General features: G+C 54.0%; 1 protein-coding gene across 1 annotated transcript in view; it reads right to left on the reverse strand.

Moving 5' to 3' along the window:
• OC90 (otoconin 90) overlaps positions 1 to 16,674 on the reverse strand; it is a 30,960-nt gene extending 14,286 nt beyond the window's left edge. Inside the window, exons 1-7 of the mRNA XM_058698966.1 lie at positions 16,497 to 16,674; positions 9,933 to 9,998; positions 8,342 to 8,398; positions 6,165 to 6,339; positions 3,548 to 3,660; positions 1,512 to 1,640; positions 1,306 to 1,347 (exon numbers count right to left, since the gene is read on the reverse strand). Coding sequence (XP_058554949.1) covers positions 1,306 to 1,347; positions 1,512 to 1,640; positions 3,548 to 3,660; positions 6,165 to 6,339; positions 8,342 to 8,398; positions 9,933 to 9,998; positions 16,497 to 16,674 — 760 coding nt within the window. The remainder of the gene's footprint in view (positions 1 to 1,305; positions 1,348 to 1,511; positions 1,641 to 3,547; positions 3,661 to 6,164; positions 6,340 to 8,341; positions 8,399 to 9,932; positions 9,999 to 16,496) is intronic.
• Between the last annotated feature and the right edge of the window lie 4,314 nt (positions 16,675 to 20,988).

Below are 20,988 nucleotides of genomic sequence, written 5' to 3' on the forward strand. Positions count from 1 at the left end.
AGGGACTGCAGCCCCTGCTGGGTTCTGGCCGGGGAAGGTGACCCTAGCAGACCCAGGGTGTGGCAGTGAAAGGCCTGCAGACCTCGAAGGTTTGTGAACTGTGATATCCCGACTTAGAAAGACCTCCGTTCAAAAGGGAGGCAGACGGGGGGCGCCTGGGTGGCTCGGTCGGTTAAGCGGCTGACTTCGGCTCGGGTCATGATCTCACAGTCCGTGAGTTCAAGCCCCGCGTCGGGCTCTGTGCTGACGGCTCAGAGCCTGGAGCCTGTTTTGGATTCTGTGTCTCCCTCTCTCTGACCCTCCCCTGTTCATGCTCTGTCTCTCTCTGTCTCAAAAATAAATAAACGTTACAAAAAAAAAAAAAAAAAAAGGGAGGCAGACGGCACAGACGAAAGAGAACCAGACTCAGAAGATACATCGAAATAGGACACACACACACACACACACACACACACACACCCATAGCCGCGCATGTGCGCACGCCTACGCCAGCACACTCCTGCGCACGTGCACGCTCACACGCACGTGCACGCTCACACGCGCGGGCGCGCTGACCTCAGCTTCTTTGACAAACGCCGCGGGGCTGGGAGGGAGACCCCAGCCCCAGGAAAGGAGGGGCGCTCTGCCAAAGCGCACCTCAAAATTCCCATCCCCGGGCACCCGTGGCGTCGGGACGGAGAGGCCGTGCGATCTTTGGTGAACGAGGAACGCCCGGCGTGAGCCGAACCCTCGCTTTTCCCGTGAGACGCATGTTTTAGAGTAGGAATGAATACTTGCTGGCTTCAGTAGGCGGCCTGTCTTAAGAGGAGGGACAAAAAATAGCCTCCCCTGCAAGGAGCCCCTGTCTGGGCCCAGACTGCCCTTTCTGCGGTAAGTTCTGGAAGGCAGAGGAGGGAGGAAGCCTGTCTGCTCTTTGGAGGCCTCCACGGCCAGGAGCTCACCCAGCCACGAGGAGCCTTTTCCCCGACAGAGCACTGGACCCTGTCCTGCCCTCATTGTACACCAGGGCCCTGACTCTAGAGCAAGAGAGAAAGCACCCGGGGTCTACACCTTAACTGGATTAAATGCACCCCTGTCCACGTGGCAAAGAACGATGTTTGCATGAGGGCCGTTTGCTGTTGGATGTTTGAACTGGGTTTCTCAGCAGTCATGCTGTCTCCTGGGCAGGGGAAGGTAGAGGGGGGACATCTCCAGTGCCACGGGTCACTCAGGCAGGCCCGGCGGGGGGGTGGGGGGGGTATCTCCTAGTTCCAGCTCTAGCCTGGCCCCTGTGGGCCGAGGAGCAGCCTCCCTAGGAGGCCTTACCTCTGGGCGGAAGCGTGGTCCGCTCTCTTGTGCTGGGCGTCTCTGCAAAGAAACACATTGGGAAGCCTGTTCAGGGCAGCGGATTGGGGGACTGTCAGAAGGGGCCGGACTCGCATCTGAAGACACGCGGCAACTAAGGCTCCCGTGCCGGCTCCCGCCCCAGCTTGTCAGGCCCCACCACCGACGCGGGGCCCGGTTCTTCCCACCTGGAGGCTGAGCCAGACAGAAGGAAGTGTCCAGAAGGTTCAGGGAAGAGTTGATGCTGGACTGAGCCAAGCACTCTATGGCAACCTTGTCGCAGGTACACAGCAGGTGCTCGCAAGGGTCCCCGGACTCTGTGCACGGAGCAAGGGCAGAGCAGGTGGGAGGCTGTCACTGGGAATCCCAAGAGCTAATGCGACCTTCCACCCTGACCCCGATCTGCCTGCCAGGGTCCCGCTCCCCCTGTGGGCGTCCTGCTCTCACCGTGTTGGCTCCGTGAGCTTCGGCTGCGCAGGCCCAACCTGGGTTCTGTGCCCCCTCCTCTCACGCTCACCCCCGACCGTCGGGCCTCTACTTTCGACCTGTTTACAGTGTGACCACATACCCCCACCTCCACACCCCTCCCTGGGCCAAGCCCCCATCTGCTCGTGCCTGGGCTCTGTCAGTGACCTCCCCCCGCCCCCGACCCCAAACCTACTGCCCTGTCCACGCTCATTGAGGACAAGCCTTTCGAGACTCAGGGCAAACCGTGTCTTTCCGGGGGTTTAGAACCTTCCGACAACTTCCCAAGGGACGTAAAAGCTGCGCTCGGAGCTCATCACCTTCCTGCTTCCTCACCCCCTTTCTGACTGTCTGGCCTGTCTCCCAAGCACGGGGGGCACCGCGTACATCGAGGCACACCCACAAGCCGCTGGCATGGCGGTGCCCACCTCCGGGACGGCCGCCAGCTTGCTTCCCGCTGTGCCTCAGTCTTGGCTCCGCGGGCATCTTCTCAGGGGGCCTTCCCCCACCCAGCCCTCCCTGTGCCTTCCCCTGCTTTATCTCCCTCCACGGCTCCCGTCGCTAACACACTCTAGCACTTGGTTCTGGTATTTTTACAGTGCCTGGCAGCCATGAGGAGATTTGAGAAGGTCAGGATATCCCCAGGACCTAGATTGCTCCCAGTGTAGGTAGGTGCTCCCAGTGTAGGTAGGTGCTCCCAGTGTAGGTAGGTGCTCAGTATGCACCTGCTGAACGAATGAATGAATGGATGGATGGATGGATGGATGGACGGTGTTTTCCGTGCTCACTGTGCAGGGATTTAGGCTCGTGCCCCTCCTCACTCCTTTCCCGACGCGCCACACTTCAGCCAGTCCTTGCTAGCTGGACTTTGGGGTCAGTGGAACCCGGGTTCAAACCCTGACTCTGCTACTTAGCCGCTTATGTGACTTTGGGCAAGTTGTTTGATTTCTCTGAGCTTTCCTGCCCTTATTTGAAAACAGGGAATAATGAGTCCATCTCATAAGATTGTTAGGACAATCGCATCTCCTGGGTATAAAGCCTTTGGCACATGATAGGTGCCCGTAAAGAACGGCTCCAATGTACCGTGCCCCCAAGGTGCCGTGCTCCCCCCCATGCCTTTGCCTCTTCTAATTCTTCTGCCGGGATCATCTAGGGACGTGAAATACAATCCCTGGAGTGACATGGTGAGCAGGGTGGCGAGCTGAGATTTGAACCGACTCAGCAGCAACCACAAACCTCATCCGTCCATCACTGCCTCTCTTATGCTTCCACTGCTGACTTCTCAACATAGGCCAGTCACCGTGGTATCTGTTTCACACGGGAGCACTGTTCACGTTTAACAAAGGTACCACTGTTTTACCTTGAACCATTGTTTAACTTAATTCTCAAAACAGATCTCTGCACGGGGTTTTCTCCTCCCCGGGCAGAGGTTCTGACTTGTTGAGTGACTGTTCCAACATCACACAGTGTGGGAGCTGCAAGCCATCTGCTTTCCCAAGCTCCCAGGGTGGCTACAGTATAAAATCATAAATCACACAACCTGCGGATGGGCTATTCTTTCATGTCAAGAAGCATTTATGGTGCCTCGACTCCATGCGAGGTACGGATGCCATAGATCCAGCCCTCGAGGGGCTCGGAGCAGAGGCGATGATGTTGTCCGTGGCAGTGATGATCAGGGGGGACCCTGGGAGCCCTGGGCCTGGGACTCCCGAGCTGTCGTTTCTCAGCCCGGCTCCCCGAGACACCAGGGGATGCTCACCACACGTGATCGTCTTGCTGACGCAGTTGACATCTGTGCTGAGCTTGGCAGGGTCCTGGAGACAGTCCATCTCCGCGGCTTCCTCGTAGCACCTGCGATGCTGGAAGCAGCAGCTGCGGCAGGCGGGGGAGGTCAAGGTGAGAGCGTGGGGGAAGGTTAAGAGAGGGGAGTCTGCCATTGTGGTGTCTCTGGAGGATTCCTGGCGGTGATGTTTCCAATAGAGCTCTTTGCACACACACGTGCATACGCATGCGCGCACATACATCTGGGTTATGTTACCCGTGCAGCAGGTGCTATTATCATTATGAGCATTTATATACATGGGGACTGAGACGTACAAGGCTCAGCAACTTGCCAAGGTCGAAGTCAATCTCAGAGTGAGGCTGACACTAAAATGGGGGTCAGGAGGCTCTTGCAATGCACACAGGAGGTCAGTGGAGACCAATGTAAAGAAGAAAAAGTACACAGGCAGCTCGTAGCTTTGGGCCAGCTACGAAATTTCTCCAACTGCCTAACTCAAAAATTTGGGGCATTCAGGGAAACATCCATCAGGGGCGCCTTGGTGGCTCAGCTGGTTAAGCAACCGACATTTGTTTTTGGCTCAGCTCGTGAGCTCATGGTTCGTGAGTTCAAGCCCTACATTGTGCTCTGCACTGACAGGGCAGGTCCTGCTTGGGATTCTCTCTCTCTCTCTCTCTCTCTCTCCTCTGTCTGCACCTCCTGCACCCTGTCTCTCTCTCTGTCTGCCTCTCTCTCTCAAAATAAGTAAATAACCTGAAAAAATATTAAAAGTTAAAAAAAAAAGAAAACATCTATATAGATCTTACCGTGAGGTAGGCACTCAATAAATGATAGCAATTATTCTTGGAATCTGCTATGAAGGTTCAAAGTAGAAACATCCAGTCCTCCAGGAGTTTGGAGATCCCCACCCCCGTCAACTGAACTGTGTAAAGTAACTGAAATTGGGTGTGGCCCGTCATTCCACTGGTTCGGGGGCCATCATTTCTTCCATCATTGAGACTGTGGTGGATTGCTGCTTCATTTCTTTGACTTCTGGCTAGGTGTTCTAGGCATTCTAATAATTCTAATAATTAGAAGTGGTAAGGGAGAACCTGAAAGGAAAACACGTTCCCAGAAATGGTCCGAGCACCATGCCGCACGGATCAGCCTCTTTCTGTCGGAATGTCAGTGAGCTGGTTCTGGGAGTCAGTTTGCTCCCAGTCCCAAAGTTGGGAAAGTGCCCTTCTGGTGCAGAGGCAACGGACATCCTCTCTTGGAGACGTGGAAATGAGAGAGATCTCTTGCTTGATTCCGAAGCTGTTTTTCCTGCTCCAGCAGGATATTTCACTTTTTATGTAATTACTTAATTTTAATCTCCGAAAAGCAATTGGAGTTAATTTGCTGAGCTCCTACTATGTGCCCAGTGCTGTGGTCCGCAGTGGGGGTGCACAGACATGACATGGTGCAGCTCCCACCCCCCCCCCCACCCTCCGGCTTAGAGTTTGTTGAGTGGAGCGTGAGACAGACCGTGTGCACGCGCTGTCCCACGTGGCGGGTGCAGGGCAGGGAAGGGCAGGTTTGGGGAGCATGGAGGTTGCATTCAAAGAGGGTGTCCTAATGGAGAGACTCCGGGGCAGACAACGGGCTGTCCCATCTGCTACTAAGGGGAGTCCTTCCCACTTCTATGAGAGCACGCACTCTGTCACGCTGGCTTTGGGCACAGGTGCACACCAGTGGGTGGGGACATGATTCCCGGGGTAGAGGTGCCCTCCCGCTGCCAGTAAACCTTCTGCCAAATCCCTGCCAACACTTGATGCATCTAACATTTTAACTTTTCTTCCTAACCTGATGTGTAAAGGTAGAGGATTTGTTGTAGTTTCCCCTCCCTTGTGTGCGGGGAGGGCACGCACTGTCATGGGGCCCCTTGTGTCTCCTCTATAACCCCCACTAGCCACCTACGTCTTTGAAGCAGGGATAGGATTCTGTCTGTGTGTATATGTCAAATGTTTATTTATATATTTTAAGAGAGAGAGCGAGAGCGGGAGAAGGGCAGAGACACTGACAGAATCCCAGGCAGGCTCCCTGCTGTAAGTGGGAAGCCTGACGGAGGGCTCGATCTCACCAACCGTGAGATCAAGAAGCCCTGAGCCGAAAGCGAGAGTCAGACGCTGAGCCGACAGAGCCACCCAGGCGCCGCTAGGATTCTGTTACATTAAGCAGAGTGTCCCTATGGGATTGGCGCACGTTTGTGCGAAAATTAAACGGAAACTTTCGTAGTTACTTGACCCCTGCTGGCCAGGACTGTTCTGAACAAAGAATAATTTTCCTGGGGAGCTTGTTTAAAATTCAGACTTCAGGTTGTAGGTAAAGGTAGTCTTGAGTCGGTCGGTCTGGGATGGGCCCCTGGAATCTGCATCCCGGTGTTTCTGATACAGGGGGACCCCACTCGGAGAGTCACTACTCTTGACGCTTTGCATGTGAGACAGAGCCAGGATCCTGACAACTTCCCAGGACGTGATACATAGCCATGGAAAGATGAGGAAACCAGTCGCTTCTCAGGGGAGAACTAAGCTCCTGACAGCTTTCCCAAGTGTCAGCCAGGCCTCCCAGAGCTCACCTGTCAGACGCGTCCACGGGCGGTCCCTCCATCTCAAACCTGCAGGCACAGCCGTAGTCTTCCAAATCCCGGGGGCAGAGACCGGCCACACACTTCATGCCATTCACGAACTGGAGGAGCGCGGGGAAGTTGGTGAGGACGGCCTGCAGCCAGGTGAAGTGGGAGCCCAGGCAGTCTGCGGGGAGGGGACAGCAGGCCGGGCGCTGGGGACGGGGGTCCGGGAAGGAGCCCCTGTGCCCGGGACTTCCTGCACCGCGGCAACCTACTAAGCACCTACTGTGTACTCAGGGTCGCTCTGGACAATGGGAGGGAGGCAGGTTTGTGAGCCGTGGTCCCTGCCGGTCACCTCCAATAGTCACGTACTTTCCTCCTTACCCACAAAGCTGAAAGGCGCTCAGCGAAGGTGACCCCCTTCCGCAAATCCCTGGGGGATGTGTCATGCTCATTCTGGGTTCGTCATGCTAATAATCCCGGCTTCCATTACAGTGAGCGGCCTAGGGCTGAGCACGTGACCCAGATCTGGCCGAAACAAGGGGAAGTCGGTTAGAGACTTTTGGGAATTGTTTCTTTCATAATAAAGGACAAAGGCATGGAAGACATCCTTTGGATCTACACCTTTCTCCGTCCTTGAATATGGATAAGGATATGTTGGCTGGGGCTGTGGCAACCACCTTGTCACCATGAGGCCCCAAGCCTAATATCGAAAAGCCAGCGTGCTTAGTTGGAGCGGTGGAGGAAGAATGGGCCTCTGACACCTGCTGATACCTCCGACATCTGGGGCTTTCAGACGGCTTCTGTGAGATAATTAAATGCCTTTGTTATTTAAGTCACTATGAGTCTGACGAGTGGACCCCAAATGATACAGTCGTGGCCCTAGAGAACAGATACAGACACTAATAATTTGGGGGCCCCTATTATGTGCCAGAAACTGCTATGTGCTTTAAATAGGACAATAATTAAGAGAGATAGCGAGTCACGCCTTAGGAAGCATTCGCTTGGCCCATGATCCCATAACCTTCCCGTTAATCCGGCAAGGCAGTGCCACTCTGTCACTTCTGTTTCATAGGTAAAAAAACTGAAGGTCAGAGATATGCCCGAGGTACCAACCAGCAACCAACGATTTGCCCTAAACACGAACGTTCCTGCAAAACTGACAAGAGAGCAATTTCCAGGTTTTTGACCTCGAGCGGCACACCCACCCTCCCCATTCTCTGCCTTTCTGGCTGCAAGACGGTTAAGCACCAAAGGGGGTGTGACCCCACAGCCATGATTCTAATGCACAGGGTCACCCGTGGGAGCTTGGGGAGGTCCACGAGGGGTCTGTGAGGACTGTTCCCTCCCAGGCTCTTCGAGTTTTTCCTACCCCATTCAAACTTCCATTCCCATGGTTTCTTTTCACATGGCCTCGTCGGAAAACGAAGAAATGATTCTATACGGAGGGAAAAAGCTACTCTAAAGTTCACGTGTGCGTGTGTGTGTGTTTACATAAATATGCATTTTCACTCAAAAACAGCGGGCACCTGCACCGAGTCACATGCACACCTCCAGTGCAGTCCTCTGCCCGTGTTGTCTAATCCCACAGCAGTTCAGAGCTCCTTGCTCCCTGTCAATCACAGGATAGCCTTATTTGGGGGGTACTTTCAGAAAGCAATGGTGGGAACAATCATGGTCCCAGCAATCGATAGTCACGGGATAGATACATAATTGATAAATGGAGCCCTTGACCCTCTTTGAAATTCTTAGGCTTTACGTGTATTTATTAGCTGGGGAGAGAAGAGCCAACCACTAATCTCTGGACTCAGAGGGGAGCGTCCCCCTTGTGACCTGGGCATGTCACATACCTCTCTTAGGCTCGATTCCTAGCCTGGGCAACAGGGACGCCATTCTCTCCCCGCCCCACCCCCCCAACCCCGCCGCCCGGGTTGCGGACTGATCAGGACTAGCAAAGCCAGGACGATGCAGGCACCTCGCAACCCAGTGACACGCAATGCAATATGAGACACTACTGCTCTTGTCGGAACCCGGATCACACGGCTCAGAGCTTGGCTGGGGCAGCGGGAGCAAGGGAGCCCAGAGAGCAGCGACCAAGGCCCTGGTAACTTCCTTAGATTTCCCACACTCACGCACCCCGTGCCCTGACACCCGGCAGACAGAAGCAGTTTTGGCATTTCACTTACCAAAGATGTCGGCCACACTTTCCGCGTTTCTAAACGCCCCTTGGAAGGCTGTGAGATCTAAGTGGAAAGCAGAGGAAACAAGTCGGTGGGCCCTTCCCCTGCCCTGCCTCCTCGCCCCGCCCCGCCCCTGTGAAGAGTAAGTAAAACCCTTTCTCTTTCTCTAAGGATGGATTTGACCTCGGACTACCTTTCTGGTAACGCGGGTTACCATGGGGATGCAATGGAAGTGTGTTAGTAAAGCCACACGGCCCCTGGAGGACGAGGTGTATCTGGACGGGCGGGGACCCCGGGTGAACTATAAATACCTAGTGGGGAGTCATCGTGTGGGGACCCCTTCGGTGTGATGACCCTTGCCACCGAGCATGTCTCTTCTGGGCATCTTGGAAACGGTACCTATGAAATCGTTACTGGAGATACTAATTCTACTAGAGAATAAAGCTTCTAGGCCGGGGCAGGTCCTGTGGGTGCTCTCCGTGAGCCCCATTCCCTTGCATCTGAGCTGCTACCTGGGGGGCTCCTGGGATCCTGATGCGCAGATCGCCCGGGATGCTCTCGCTGGAGAGAAAGGGCTGTCATGGCCTGCTGCCACACGGGGTTTCCCGGCCTTGTTCCCATCGAGTGCCAAGCATGCGCTGTGAGTCTATACATCTGTTACAAGTTCTCCCTGGACTGGGCATCGCCCTTGGCCGGGGGGTTATGGCATTTGGAGAGGGGCCAGATTGTCATTTGGGTCTGGGTGGCACCGATCGCTTTGCTCGCATGGGCTCATGCACAAATAGTTTGGTTGACTCAGCTCGCCTCTCTGAAAGGCTGGAAGTGAACCCTGAGGTTGGGGCGAGTGTGGCCGGCTGGTTCGCTATGCATTGTGTCCTTCAGTGGTACCCGGTTTAAGAGCCCACCTGAGAAATCTTTACCCTGTCTCACCAGGAAGACTTCCCCCTCCCAAAAAACCAGTTATGGATCCTCCTTTCTTATAGGTTGAGCCCTGGAATCCATTGTCTTTCTTTCTCTCTTTACCTTGCCTTCTAGGAGTCTCAGAGCTCAATCTGAAGCTAAAATACCGTGACCATATTACCCCCATGATCAACCCATTTACTTCCATTTCCTGTCCCCCTTTCAGCTGACCTTTATCTTTTTTTTTTTTTAATTTTTTTAAGGTTTATTTATTTTTGAGACAGGGGGAGACAGAGCATGAATGGGGGAGGGTCAGAGAGAGGGAGACACAGAATCCGAAACAGGCTCCAGGCTCTGAGCCATCAGCCCAGAGCCCGACGTGGGGCTCAAACTCACGGACCGTGGGATCATGACCTGAGCTGAAGTCGGCCGCTTAACCGACTGAGCCACCCAGGCGCCCCTGACCTTTATCTTTTGATGGGAGCTTTAGCGCTCTGTCTCCAAAGAGAGAGCCATGGTGGGTCAGACATCAGGGGAGACAGTTGACGGAGAGGCTTTTGAGCCCCATTTGAATCACTGTGACTACAAGAGCCACAGAAGTAAGTGGTGTATTTAGAAAGGGTCATTTTCTCTGCCAGTATCCCAGACAACTTCCTTCCCAGCTAGGTCTCCCAAGAAAAGTTCAAAAAATCCTTACTGATAGTTTTTGAGAGTCCTGGAGGCAGCTCCCGTGGAAGGTGTGGGGTGTCCAGAGGATGGCCCCCTATAATCGAGGAGGACAGCAGTGTTAGCAGGAGCAGTGTCATAACCCACTTGCTGGGAGGGGCAGCCAGCAGGCAAGGGGATGAGGGGACGCAGGTAAATTCAATTCGACGTATATTTTTCTAAGACCTGCTCTATGCTGGGTCTCTGGGGTAGCTGTTGCTGAAAATAAGGTGGCCCTACTGTCTCACATTGGTTGGCCTTAAGAATGGCCTTCTGATGGGCAAAAGACGTGAGTAGACACTTTTCCAAAGAAGACATCCAGATGGCTAGCAGACCCATGGAAAGATGCTCAACATCGCTCATCATCAGGGAAATACAAATCAAAACCACGAGGAGATACTCCTCACACCTGTCAGGGTGGCTAAAATGAACAACTCAGGCAACAACAGATGTTGGCGAGGATGCGGAGAAAGAGGATCCCTTTTGCATCGTTGGTGGCAATGCAAGCTGGTGCAGCCACTCTGGAAAACCCTATGGAGGTTCCTCAAAAATTAAAAATAGAACCACCCTATGACCCAGCAATTGCAGTAGTAGGTATTTACCCAGAAGATAAAAAAATGCTGATTCAAAGGGGCACATGCACCCCAATGTTTATAGCAGTGCTATCAACGATAGCCAAAGTATGGAAAGAGCCCAAATGTCTATCAACTGATGGACAGATAAAGAAGATGTAGCGTCCGACTTCGGCTCGGGTCATGATCTCGCGGTCCGTGGGTTAGCGCCCCGTGTCGGGCTCTGTGCTGAGAGTCCAGAGCCTGGAACCTGCTTCAGATTCCGTGTCCCCTTCTCTCTCTGCCCCTCCTCCATCTGCACTCTGTCTCTCTTTCTCAAAAGTAAATAAACATTTTTAAAAAAAGAAGATATAGTAATATATGTATATATATAATGGAATACTACTCGGTGATGAAACAGAACAAAATCTTGCCATTTGCAACAATGTGGATGGAACCAGCGTGTATTATGCTAAGCAAAATAAGTCAATCAGAGAAAGTTAAATATCATATGATTTCGCTTATATGTGGAGTTTAAGAAACAAAACAGGTGAACATTGGGGAAGGGAAGGAAAAATAAGATAAAAAGAGAGGAGGCAAACCAAAAGAGACTCTTAAATGAAGAGAATAAACTGAGGGTTGCTGGTGGGGTGTTGTTGGGGGGGGGATGGGCTAGATGGGTGATGGCATTAAGGAGGGCACTTGTTGGGTGGGCACTGGGTGCTATACGTAAGTGATGAATCACTAAAGTCTGCTCCTGAAATAAAAAATAAAGAAAAGAAAAAAAGGGGGGAAAAAAAGAATGGTCTTCTGGCTCGGGATAGAGAGGTTTGGGGACTCATCTGGAAGCTCTTGTTGCATACAAAGCATACCATTTTGATTTAGGTTGCGTGTTTGGAGTGCCTTGAGATGAAAACTTGGGGGAAATAAGCACAGGCAAGGAAAGGACCCCACCCCAGGAACCCTCTAATCAAGGACAGGGCTTTCCCTCTCTATCGGCAACCAAAATGACCAATGACTGCCAGGGGTCTGTGCACCCCGAGACTCAGCTCCCGACCCTGCACTTATCCACAGGGGAGTCACGGTGAAGGGCTGCAAATGTTGAATTGCATGAGCTACTCAGCAGGGAGCCAGCTGGACTTGGCCTTTTCCCAGCCTTGGCTGTCTCCCCAGGGGCCTGGAATCCTCATTATGAAGCAGGGGGTCTACGAGATTCCGGAAGGGTGGGAGCAAAGGCCGTGATAGCAGATGAACTTGGATCTGCAAGATCTGACACCGTGGATCAGAGAGGCGCTATGAAGCCTGGAAAACGTGGCTTACTGGACGGTGCACCGTGGACGCTCAAATGTCACGGCAGCCATTCGTCATTATTAATTATTACCATTAGTGCTGTTATGAGCAACTCCTTCCCCTCGCTGCCCCCTTTCCCCTCCACACTAACAAGTGGTTTGCCTTGCTTGGCCCTCACCTTCATCATCGACCTCATCATCGCCCCCGTGGACTTATCCCGGGGACGCAGACATCGTTAGCAGGTGCCTGTCTGCGGGGGAGCAGCCCCCCCAACTACCAACCCCGTGGGCTCGCGCTGGGTCCCTCTGCGGCCAGGCCCTCCAGGGATGGGTTGGAGGGGACGCAGCCTGGCTCCCTGGCTCCTCGCACGACGAACTTCAGCATGATGAGCTCGCCCCAACTCCGGCCTCCCTCCCAGCGGGATGTGCTCTGCGGCTGTGGCCAGGCGCGTCCTCTCCAGTCCTCCGGATTCCTGTTCCCACCGAGGGGCATTCCCTCCGGCCCGAGAGCCATGGGCTGTACGAGGACTTGACCCGCGGACAGACGTTCCGACCCGGGGAGACACAGCACTTCCTTCAGCTCCAGGTGGGTCCTACCACGGAGCCCACGTGATTGCTCTGGCACATTCCACATTTGGTCTAATTGCCTCGGACACGATTTCACCGGCGTGCCAGCCGACGGCTAAGAACATCCGCGGCCCACTTCTGCGGCAACGGTAAAGTGCCTCCGGGTCCTCGCTCGCTGGCTCACAGGTACTGCCCCAGTGTTCTGGCGGGTGGAGGTGGTCCGCTCGTGGAGAAGTGCTCTCAAGCATGTGTGCCCCCCGCCCCCACTCCCAGTCCTCTCAGGGTGTCGACACCCACACATTTCATTAGCAGCTGCAGAAGTCGCCGTGGCTCTTCAATTGTGGATCCCAGAGGACTGGATTCGTTCACTCGCCCACTCCAGAGGGATGGCAGTGGGGGAGACGGGGGGTGGGGGGTCCGAGGGGATGAGGGGGACAACACTGGGCAGAATAAAATGGATTCTGGCTCGGTGAGCGCGCTGTTCGAAGGGAAGGGAGCTGGCATCCGTTCTGTTCCGGAATCTGTTTTGCAGGCATCCCCTCCAGTCCGGCGCTGCGCCCGGGGCCGTGGGGCGCCCTTCGCTGTGGCCGTGTCACAGACACCAAAGCCGAGCCCCATGGAGGGAAAGTCTAGCTTCTTCCGCCCGGACACATACGGCTTCCCTGGATCTGCCCCTTCCTCACTCTGCCAAACCGTCTCCGACTTTGAAGCTGACGCTTCCAGGATGCTTATCGTTTTCCAGACCCCAAACGAATTCTTGCTGTCCTGGCTTTGCTTGTGCGGTGCCCCGAGACTCGGACGCCTGCTCCCCTTTGTGTCACTGGCCCTTACATTTTCATGTTCTGCCCAGAGTTCCAGAGGGCCTACCCGACCCCCAAACCGGGCTGGGTTAGGGACACCTTCCCTGGCTCCCGTAACGCCGGGACGCCCTTCTCTCGCTGCCCTTGTGACCCCGGGTTGCAATGACCTGTGTCGGTGACCGTTGCGTCCACTAAACCAGGGGCTTCCTGAGGGTAAGAACGCTGACAAACGTAAGCGCGGTTCAGCAGATATCTCTGCAGTGAACGAATGAGCAGCCCGTGGTTGAACTATGCCATCAAATGGCCAACTTATCAGCCAGTGAGTGACGGCCCAGTGGAATCGCCTTGTAACCTTTAAGCAAAATTAGCCATCTCTAGAGAGTGGAAGGGCGAGGGCTGTCGGTGGTTATGAGCGGTGTCTCCTACTATGAAGTGTTCTCCCCGGAAGATCAGCCAGGAATGCACAAACCCCACCCGTGTCCAGCCGCCTCTCCCGCAGGTTCTGGCAGGTGGACGCACAGAGGACGGTGGGGAATGGGCACCACTTCTGCTGTGTGATGGGGGCCTGTGTCGAGCTCCCTGGTAGGGAAGGTTCAAGGGTATCTCCCTCTCCTAACAGGCTTGACCGCCATCCCACCGGCCAACACTTTGGAGTCACGAGCCAGCTCTCAGTGAAGAGAAGAGAGAGGGCAACCTGGCCCCGGGTGTGCTGAGGGGGCTGCTCCCACCCCTGCCACAGGGGTGAAGAAACACCCCGGAGAGAGCCGTGGAAGTGCACAGAGACCCTCCACCCTGTCCGCACGCCCCAAAGCCTTGTCTCGACGTCTGAGTCAGACGGCCCTGGGGGTGCGGCTTCAAGAAGGCGCCCGGCAGAGTTCCGGCTCTGTGCCTGCGGTGCTCGAAAGCCCGAGGGGTGTCTGCACAGAGTTCACGTCCCCCATGGCTGTTCCCGGCCATGACCCAGCAGGTGTACCCCAGTGGCCCAGCTTCCTGGGGCACAAGGGACGTTGCTTATGGACTCCTCCCTAGCGGCCTTGCCAGACTTTCCTCAGACCCAGCTGTGGTCAAGGATGCACCCACCTCTCCTGTCCTGGTTGCAGTCCTGCCACCCCCCAGGTGTTTCCTCCAAGGACGTCTGCAGTCCGGGCATCCGTTTCCCAGACGACCCAGACCAAGGCACCACTCCTGCCTCTTTGAGACTAGGCGTGCGGGCGGAGGCCTCAAGCACAGACCGGGGCGCCTGGGTGGCTCAGTCGATTAAGCGCCCGACTCTTGGTTTTGGCTCAGGTCGTGATCCCATGGTTCGTGAGTTCGAGCCCCAAGTCAGGCTCTATGCTGTCAGGGTAGAGCCCGCTTGGGATTCTCTCCCTCCCTGCCTCTTTGCCCCTCCCCTGCTCGTGCTCTCTCTCTCTCTCTCTCCCTCTCTCAAAATAAACAAACTTAAAAAAATTAAAAAACAAAACAAAACAACAAAAAACAGACCTCCCCCCCCCCCCCCCCCCCACAGCGCCTGGACCAAAACCTGGTGAATTTGTTGGCTGGGTAGCGTAGAATCTGTGGTGGTCACACACTCACCCCTGCAAAGTCGGGGCTGCAGGTATGGGACATTTAAATCCACACGTGCACGTATATGTTTGCACTTCAACTTTCTATGGCTCTAATTTTTTTAAAAATATTTTTAACGTTTATTTATTTTTGAGAGAGGGAGAGTGTGTGTGCAACTTTCTATGGCTCTGATTTTTAAAAATTTTTTTAACGTTTATTTATTTTTGAGAGAGAGACAGAGAGTGTGTGTGTGCAAAGGTGTGCACGGAGAAGTGGCAGAGAGAGGGAGACAGAGGCGCCAAAGTGGGCTCCATGCTGACAGCAAAGAGCCTGATGTGGGGCTCGAACTCATGAACCGGGAGATTGTGACCTAACCGACTGAGCATCCCAGGTGCAACCAACTATGGCTTTATTTTTTTTTTTTTAATGTTTATTTATTTTTGAGAGAGGGAGAGAGAGAGACAGAGTATGGACAGGAGAGAGGCAGAGAGAGAGAAAGGGAGACACAGAATCGGAAGCAGGCTCCAGGCTCCGAGCCGTCGGCATAGAGCCCGACGCGGGGCTCGAACTCACAGACCAAGAGATCATGACCTGAGCCGAAGTCGGACGCTTAACTGACGGAGCCACCCAGGTGCCCTGATGTGATCTCATTTTAAAGGATAGGGAAGAGATTGAAAAGCTATAGAATATTTCATAATTTCATCATAAAAAATGATGGACACCAAGGCCATAGTTGGAATTTGAACAAGACAGTCAGGGTCTGGGTAAAGGTGGAGCCGCTGGCCCTGGGGACCCAAATCACGACAAGATGGCTTTAATGAGGAAAAAAAATCATCCGTGAAGGAGCTAAATAATCAATAGCAGCCCGTCAACTTCTGGAAGTGGGAGTGCTCCTTTGTCGTGCAGGGAAGGTCTGGGGCAGACCTCGGGAGCACCCAGAGCTGCAGGAGAGCTTCGGGGTCCTCCGTGAAGTGCCTACCCTGTAACGGGTGCTCACCGATTTCCGGGGAACACGCAGATCTCTGCGCGTCCTCTAACTCGGGTCACGGTCGAGACCAATTCTCAATAATGTTGACACCCTCACTACTGTGTTTGGAAGGGAACCTTGCAGAGGGAGGCTCAGCGTGTTGGTCCCCAGTTTACCCGAACATGAGGAGGGAAGGAAGAAATGGCTGGGTAAACGGGTGACGTCAGTCACTCGGGAGCCAGAGCAGTCGTAGGAAGGAAAGAAGGAGGTGGGGGCCTTCGAGAGCTGCACCAATGTGCAAACAAGAAAGGAGGGAGCCAGAAGTCTCGGAATCATCACGACTGCACGTGAACTGGAAATGAGTGCCGGGGCTGCCAGGGAGCTTGCTCGGATGTCTTCAGGCTCTGGTGGTGCGGGACCCCGGTGCGGGGTGGAGGTGCCTTTGCAGCAGACACACCTACACAGGGGTGTTTCCTGTCGCATGTGGAGAGGACTGACACACTCCAAAGAAACGAGCGAAACACGGGCCAGCGGCCGGTGAGCAAAGGCAAGACGAGATGTACCATCGGGGGGAGGAATGGTTGAGTGGCCACCCTGCTTTCTGCTCTCCCTGGATCTCCTCCTCATCGCCCATCCCGCACCTCGTGCCCCGGGCAAGGTCCTCAAATATCAGCTGAATTAAATCTGTGGCCCGTCATTACTGTTTGACTTCCATCCCTCCCAGGCAAGGGGATAAAAGTAGTAACAAGCAAATAAGATGACATTTGCCAACACTCCCCAGTGTTCATGTTAATTACATAACAAGCCAGAAATTCGGTGGAAAATACCGTTACTCACCGCCGTGAGGGGCCATCAGCATACTCAGGAGAAGCACGATCATAGCGCGAGGGCAAAGGAGGGGCTGAGGTATCCAGGGAACAGCCTCCTGGGAGAGAAGTCGGTGGAAGATGATGAGTACGCTTTCGGAAATCCCAGGAAGTAAGAACGCCCACGAGCTCTTTGTCCCATAGCGCATTGAGGTAGCAGGAGAAAGCCCTAGGAGGGTTTCTGTCCCAGCTTCGCCACTAACCAGCATCAACTAATGACATTCAGCAGATCACCTTCTCTCCCTGAGATTCAGTTCATCCATCTGTAAAATGGAATCTGAACCCGGGCTCCTTGAGGCCACAGATCTGGTGTCATTTATTCATTTTCCCCATGGTCCCTTATTGTGCTGCGACAGGCACATCGCAAGGATCCCAGAATGCAAAGTGAGCGAAAACCGCTCCTTATCTGTGAGTTGTTCACAGAATAATAGGGAAGGGAGGCAGCTGAACAAGGGCTATAGTTTGACTTTTGTAGACGGAGCTGTAAGTAACCCATATATTGGGCTACCGGGGCATTCTGAGTATGTACCTTCAGTAGTCTGACTTTGAACCTTACCAACGCTTGACATAGGAATAAATTTGGCAACCACAAGGTGGCGCTGCCTGCCAACAAACAGTGCTTTCCTGAGGGACTATTTCTTCCTTCCCCATGGCTTCTGAGCGATTTGAATGCCTGGTTGCTGTCCTAGCGTTCAAGAGACCATGCCTCAGGGACTGCCATGGGGGTGGTGGTAAGGGGGCAGAGTCCAAGAACTGACTGCATTTCAATCATAGCACCCCGTGATCTGAGCAAGTCATCAAACATTTACCTTCAGTAGCCACTTAGTGCAAACAGGCCAGCCATGTATTTAATGGGGAAGGAAAAACATTAAAGACCAGAGGGATTTTAGAATAATTTTAGCTCCCTGGGAATATAACTCTTCAAGAATGTCAGATGGATGGTTGACTTGTGCGTAGAACAGAGTATGAATGATAGCACAGTGTGATCGTGCTACCCCAGGGGCGCCCACATGGCTGCTGGATGGGGTTGCACATGTTGTGCACTGGGCAAGGGTGTTGCACTGAGGGGCACATAGGGGCTGAAATGCATCCAGTGTTCAACTCCCAAGTTTGCAAGTTTGCCCTCTGCCAGGCTGCATCAACCTGGAGGAAAGAGCACTTTCTACAGTTTGTCCTCCCAGAGACAAAGGCTGTCCCGTGTCCTGGTGGCGCTGCAAATGGACCCAGGGCCACAGTGGGCCACTCTACCTTGTGGGCAGGGATTTGTACTGTGGAAGGTGTCCCAGAGGAGAAAACATTTGTAGTTCCTGAGATCGTTACCTTCCCCAGGGCCTAGCATAGCCTCTAGAAGCTATAGAATAAATGTTGAACGACTGCGGAGGGCAGAATGTGAGTTCTTGGAGATTCCCACTGAGCTCAAGCATCTTCTAAGACTCTGGTTATTATCTGATGGACAGAATGCTCTGCTTTAACCTTTTGTAGCCACATAAATTCCTACAGCAGGTTAACGTTACAGGTTAGACCAGCTCTCTGGTCCTTCTGCGGAGATTTGGGTCTGAATGGCTCCTTGTCAAGGCCAAGAAACCAGACTGAAACTTCAGGGCGAGGCCTGGGATGTCTCCAGATGGAAAGTGGCCACCCTGGAAACTCTGTGGGTGAACAGCTGAAGGCATTCTAGAAAGTCATACCCACTGAAGTCATACCCACAAGACTGAGGCTGATGTCATCACCTGGTACATTTGGTATCATTGCCACCACAAGGAGGGCATGCTAGGAGGTCTTGCGGTGGGGTCCCCTCCCTCAAGAAAGGGAAAAAAAGCCTCAAGGCAACCTGGCTATACGCATACGTGACAACATCCTTCATGACCTTGTAACATGAGACCGTTTAATCAGACTGCATGTTTGCGTGTTACCATGTATGGGGGACAAAGAAGTAGAAAACACATTAAAAAAAACTACTCCAGGTGGCCTTCTGGGCTCAGTTCTTCGGGTACAGACCCAACTGAACCGTTTCCTGGGGGAAAAAAAAGCCTCGGTGTCACGACCCTCTGTGCGAGAATCCTGCGACAGCCGGAGCTTGGAGAAGGCACTGGATTCATCTCGTTCAAACTCTCTTTACAGATGAGATCATTGAGCCCCTGAGCCCGGCAACTTATGGTCACAATGTCCCACTTCCCATGAGCTGGGAAGTGCTCATGATAATAACAGTGTCACTTATGAGGCTATTGTGAGGGCTGAATGAGCTGATCCACGCAGGGCAGTGACAACAGTGCCTGACGGAGAGAAGTGGCTGGAAAACATTAGTAATTACAGCCACTGTGTCTGGCACACAGGAAAGACTCAGTAACCAGCAGCTGTTACGATAAAGGCCCCTCTGCCCTGTTTGAGTGGAAGCCCCGCCCCCCGTCTGGTGAAATGAAGCAGGTGGTCAGTTTCGTGTCTCGCCTGCTGTCCTTTTTCTCCTAGGACACTCACTTCCGGGAGGCGATTCCCCTGGGTTGTCCTGCCGCTCAGAGGAGACAGGCTGAGGGTGATGCTCATTGGAATTACAGAGACCTCTACTGGATTTTCAAGCATGTATCTATTAGAAGGGGAAGGAGCAAAAGTGACCTTATTACAGACAAAATCTTGACTCAGCTCTAATGTGTCTTTTTTAAAGTTGGGAGGTGGGGGAAAGGGAGTTGTTTAACGGGCACAGAGTTTCAGTTGGGGAAGATGAGGAAGTTCTGGAGAGGGATGGTGGTGAGGGTCGCACAGCAGCGTGAATGTACATAATGCTACTGAACTCCACACTTAAAAATAGTTACAATGGTAAATTTTAGGTTGTGTGTATTTTGCCACAATTAGAAGCAAAGTAAGTTATAAACTTTAGGACCTTAATCCCTTTATTTATTTATCTATTGTTTTAAGAAGGCTCCACGCCTAATGGGGGAACTTGAACTCATGACCCTGAGATCCAGAGTCACGTGCTCGGACTGAGCCAGCCAGGCGCCCTGTGGACCTTATTCCTTTAAACACTACCTTCCATTACTGGGTCATTCTTTGTGTCATGGGCCCCACCATGCCTGCGCCTTAGACTGGCATATAGAGATTTGACTAGCACACGCCTCACTTCCTTTCTTTTTTTTCTTTTAAATGTTTTACTTCTTTTTGAGAGAGAGAGCGTGAGTAGGGGAGGGGCAGAGAGAGAGAGAGAGAGAGAGGGAGGGACAGAGGATGCAGAGCATCCGATAGCAGATGGGTTCTGTGCCGATGGGGCTCGAACTCACGAAGCACTAGATCATGACTTGAGCCAACCTCAGAACCTCAACCGACGAGCCAGCCAGGCGCCCCACGCCTCACTTGCCGTGCAGGGACCTGAGGCTCAGAGACGTCCGGTGAGGCCACAGTCCCCTTTGCCAGGAGGCACCACTGCAGGGGGTGCCACCACCAGACACGATACTGGGTCTGCGGCCAGCCAGTCCGAGGTCTCTGCTCCACGTAGGTTACCCGCCCCACAGTGCCATCCTGATGGCGGAACCCCCAACAAACAAGCGGCCTCGCGATCATTCGCGGGACGACTGTCGTGACTTTTGGGAGCACCCGCTTGGGAGGCCCCTCGGAGTGGCCAGCCACTGGCTGGGGTGCGGTGTGACACTGTAGTTGGCAAGCCCGAGCCGAGAGCCAAGCAAGGGGAACCTGGGTGCCAGCCGGAGGGGACAGCACGCGCTCAGCCCTGAGCCATGGGGAGCGAGACCCGAATGCGGGGCGTGCACCTCGGCGTCTGCAGGTGGGCGAGCACAGGGCCACTGCGGAAGTCAGCAGCCTTCTGTGGGTCGAGCCAGGTGCCTCGGGTGTGGGGCTGTGTCCACCTTCAGGAAGAGCTGCCTCTTCCTCATTTACCCAAGGAGGCCTCCGGGGCCCACGGTAAACACTCACTGTCCTTGGGGAAATGGAGGCTCCCCTGGCCTTGCCTCGGGCCCTGGCTCCCGATGACTGACTCCAAGGCACTGTGGGAAGTGTCTAAGAGCAAGACCTGTCTAGCTGGCCAGGCCTGGGGTGGGCTCGGCCTTTTATATGCTGAGCGTCCTGAGCCAGGCACTGACGCTGCTTGGAACTCGTTTCCCTGGGCACTAAAATGCCCATAAGGGGGTTCTTCATCCGGGTATCTTGAGGGTTAGACGGGGCACCGTGCCAGGTGTAGGCCAAGTGCTCAGTAAGTCTGGCCCCTTTCCACACCAGGTCCCCTGGGGAGAGACATGGGCGCACATGGGTTTGCACGCCCCTCGCTGATGGGATGCAGTGTCCCCAGGGACACGCAGCAGGTGCCGTGCCTCTGACGTTGCATCTTTTCGCACGCACAAGGGCTCAGGGTGACCGATTCCCAGCGACGTCCTGGCGTAGCATCCAGGTCTCACCCACCCCTTGAGAGCACCCCCCACCCTCCCTCTCTTCTGCCATCCATTTCTCCCCCCCTCCAACCT

The sequence above is a fragment of the Neofelis nebulosa genome, chromosome 14 (assembly GCF_028018385.1).
Source record: "Neofelis nebulosa isolate mNeoNeb1 chromosome 14, mNeoNeb1.pri, whole genome shotgun sequence".
NCBI classification, from domain to species: Eukaryota; Metazoa; Chordata; class Mammalia; order Carnivora; family Felidae; genus Neofelis; species Neofelis nebulosa.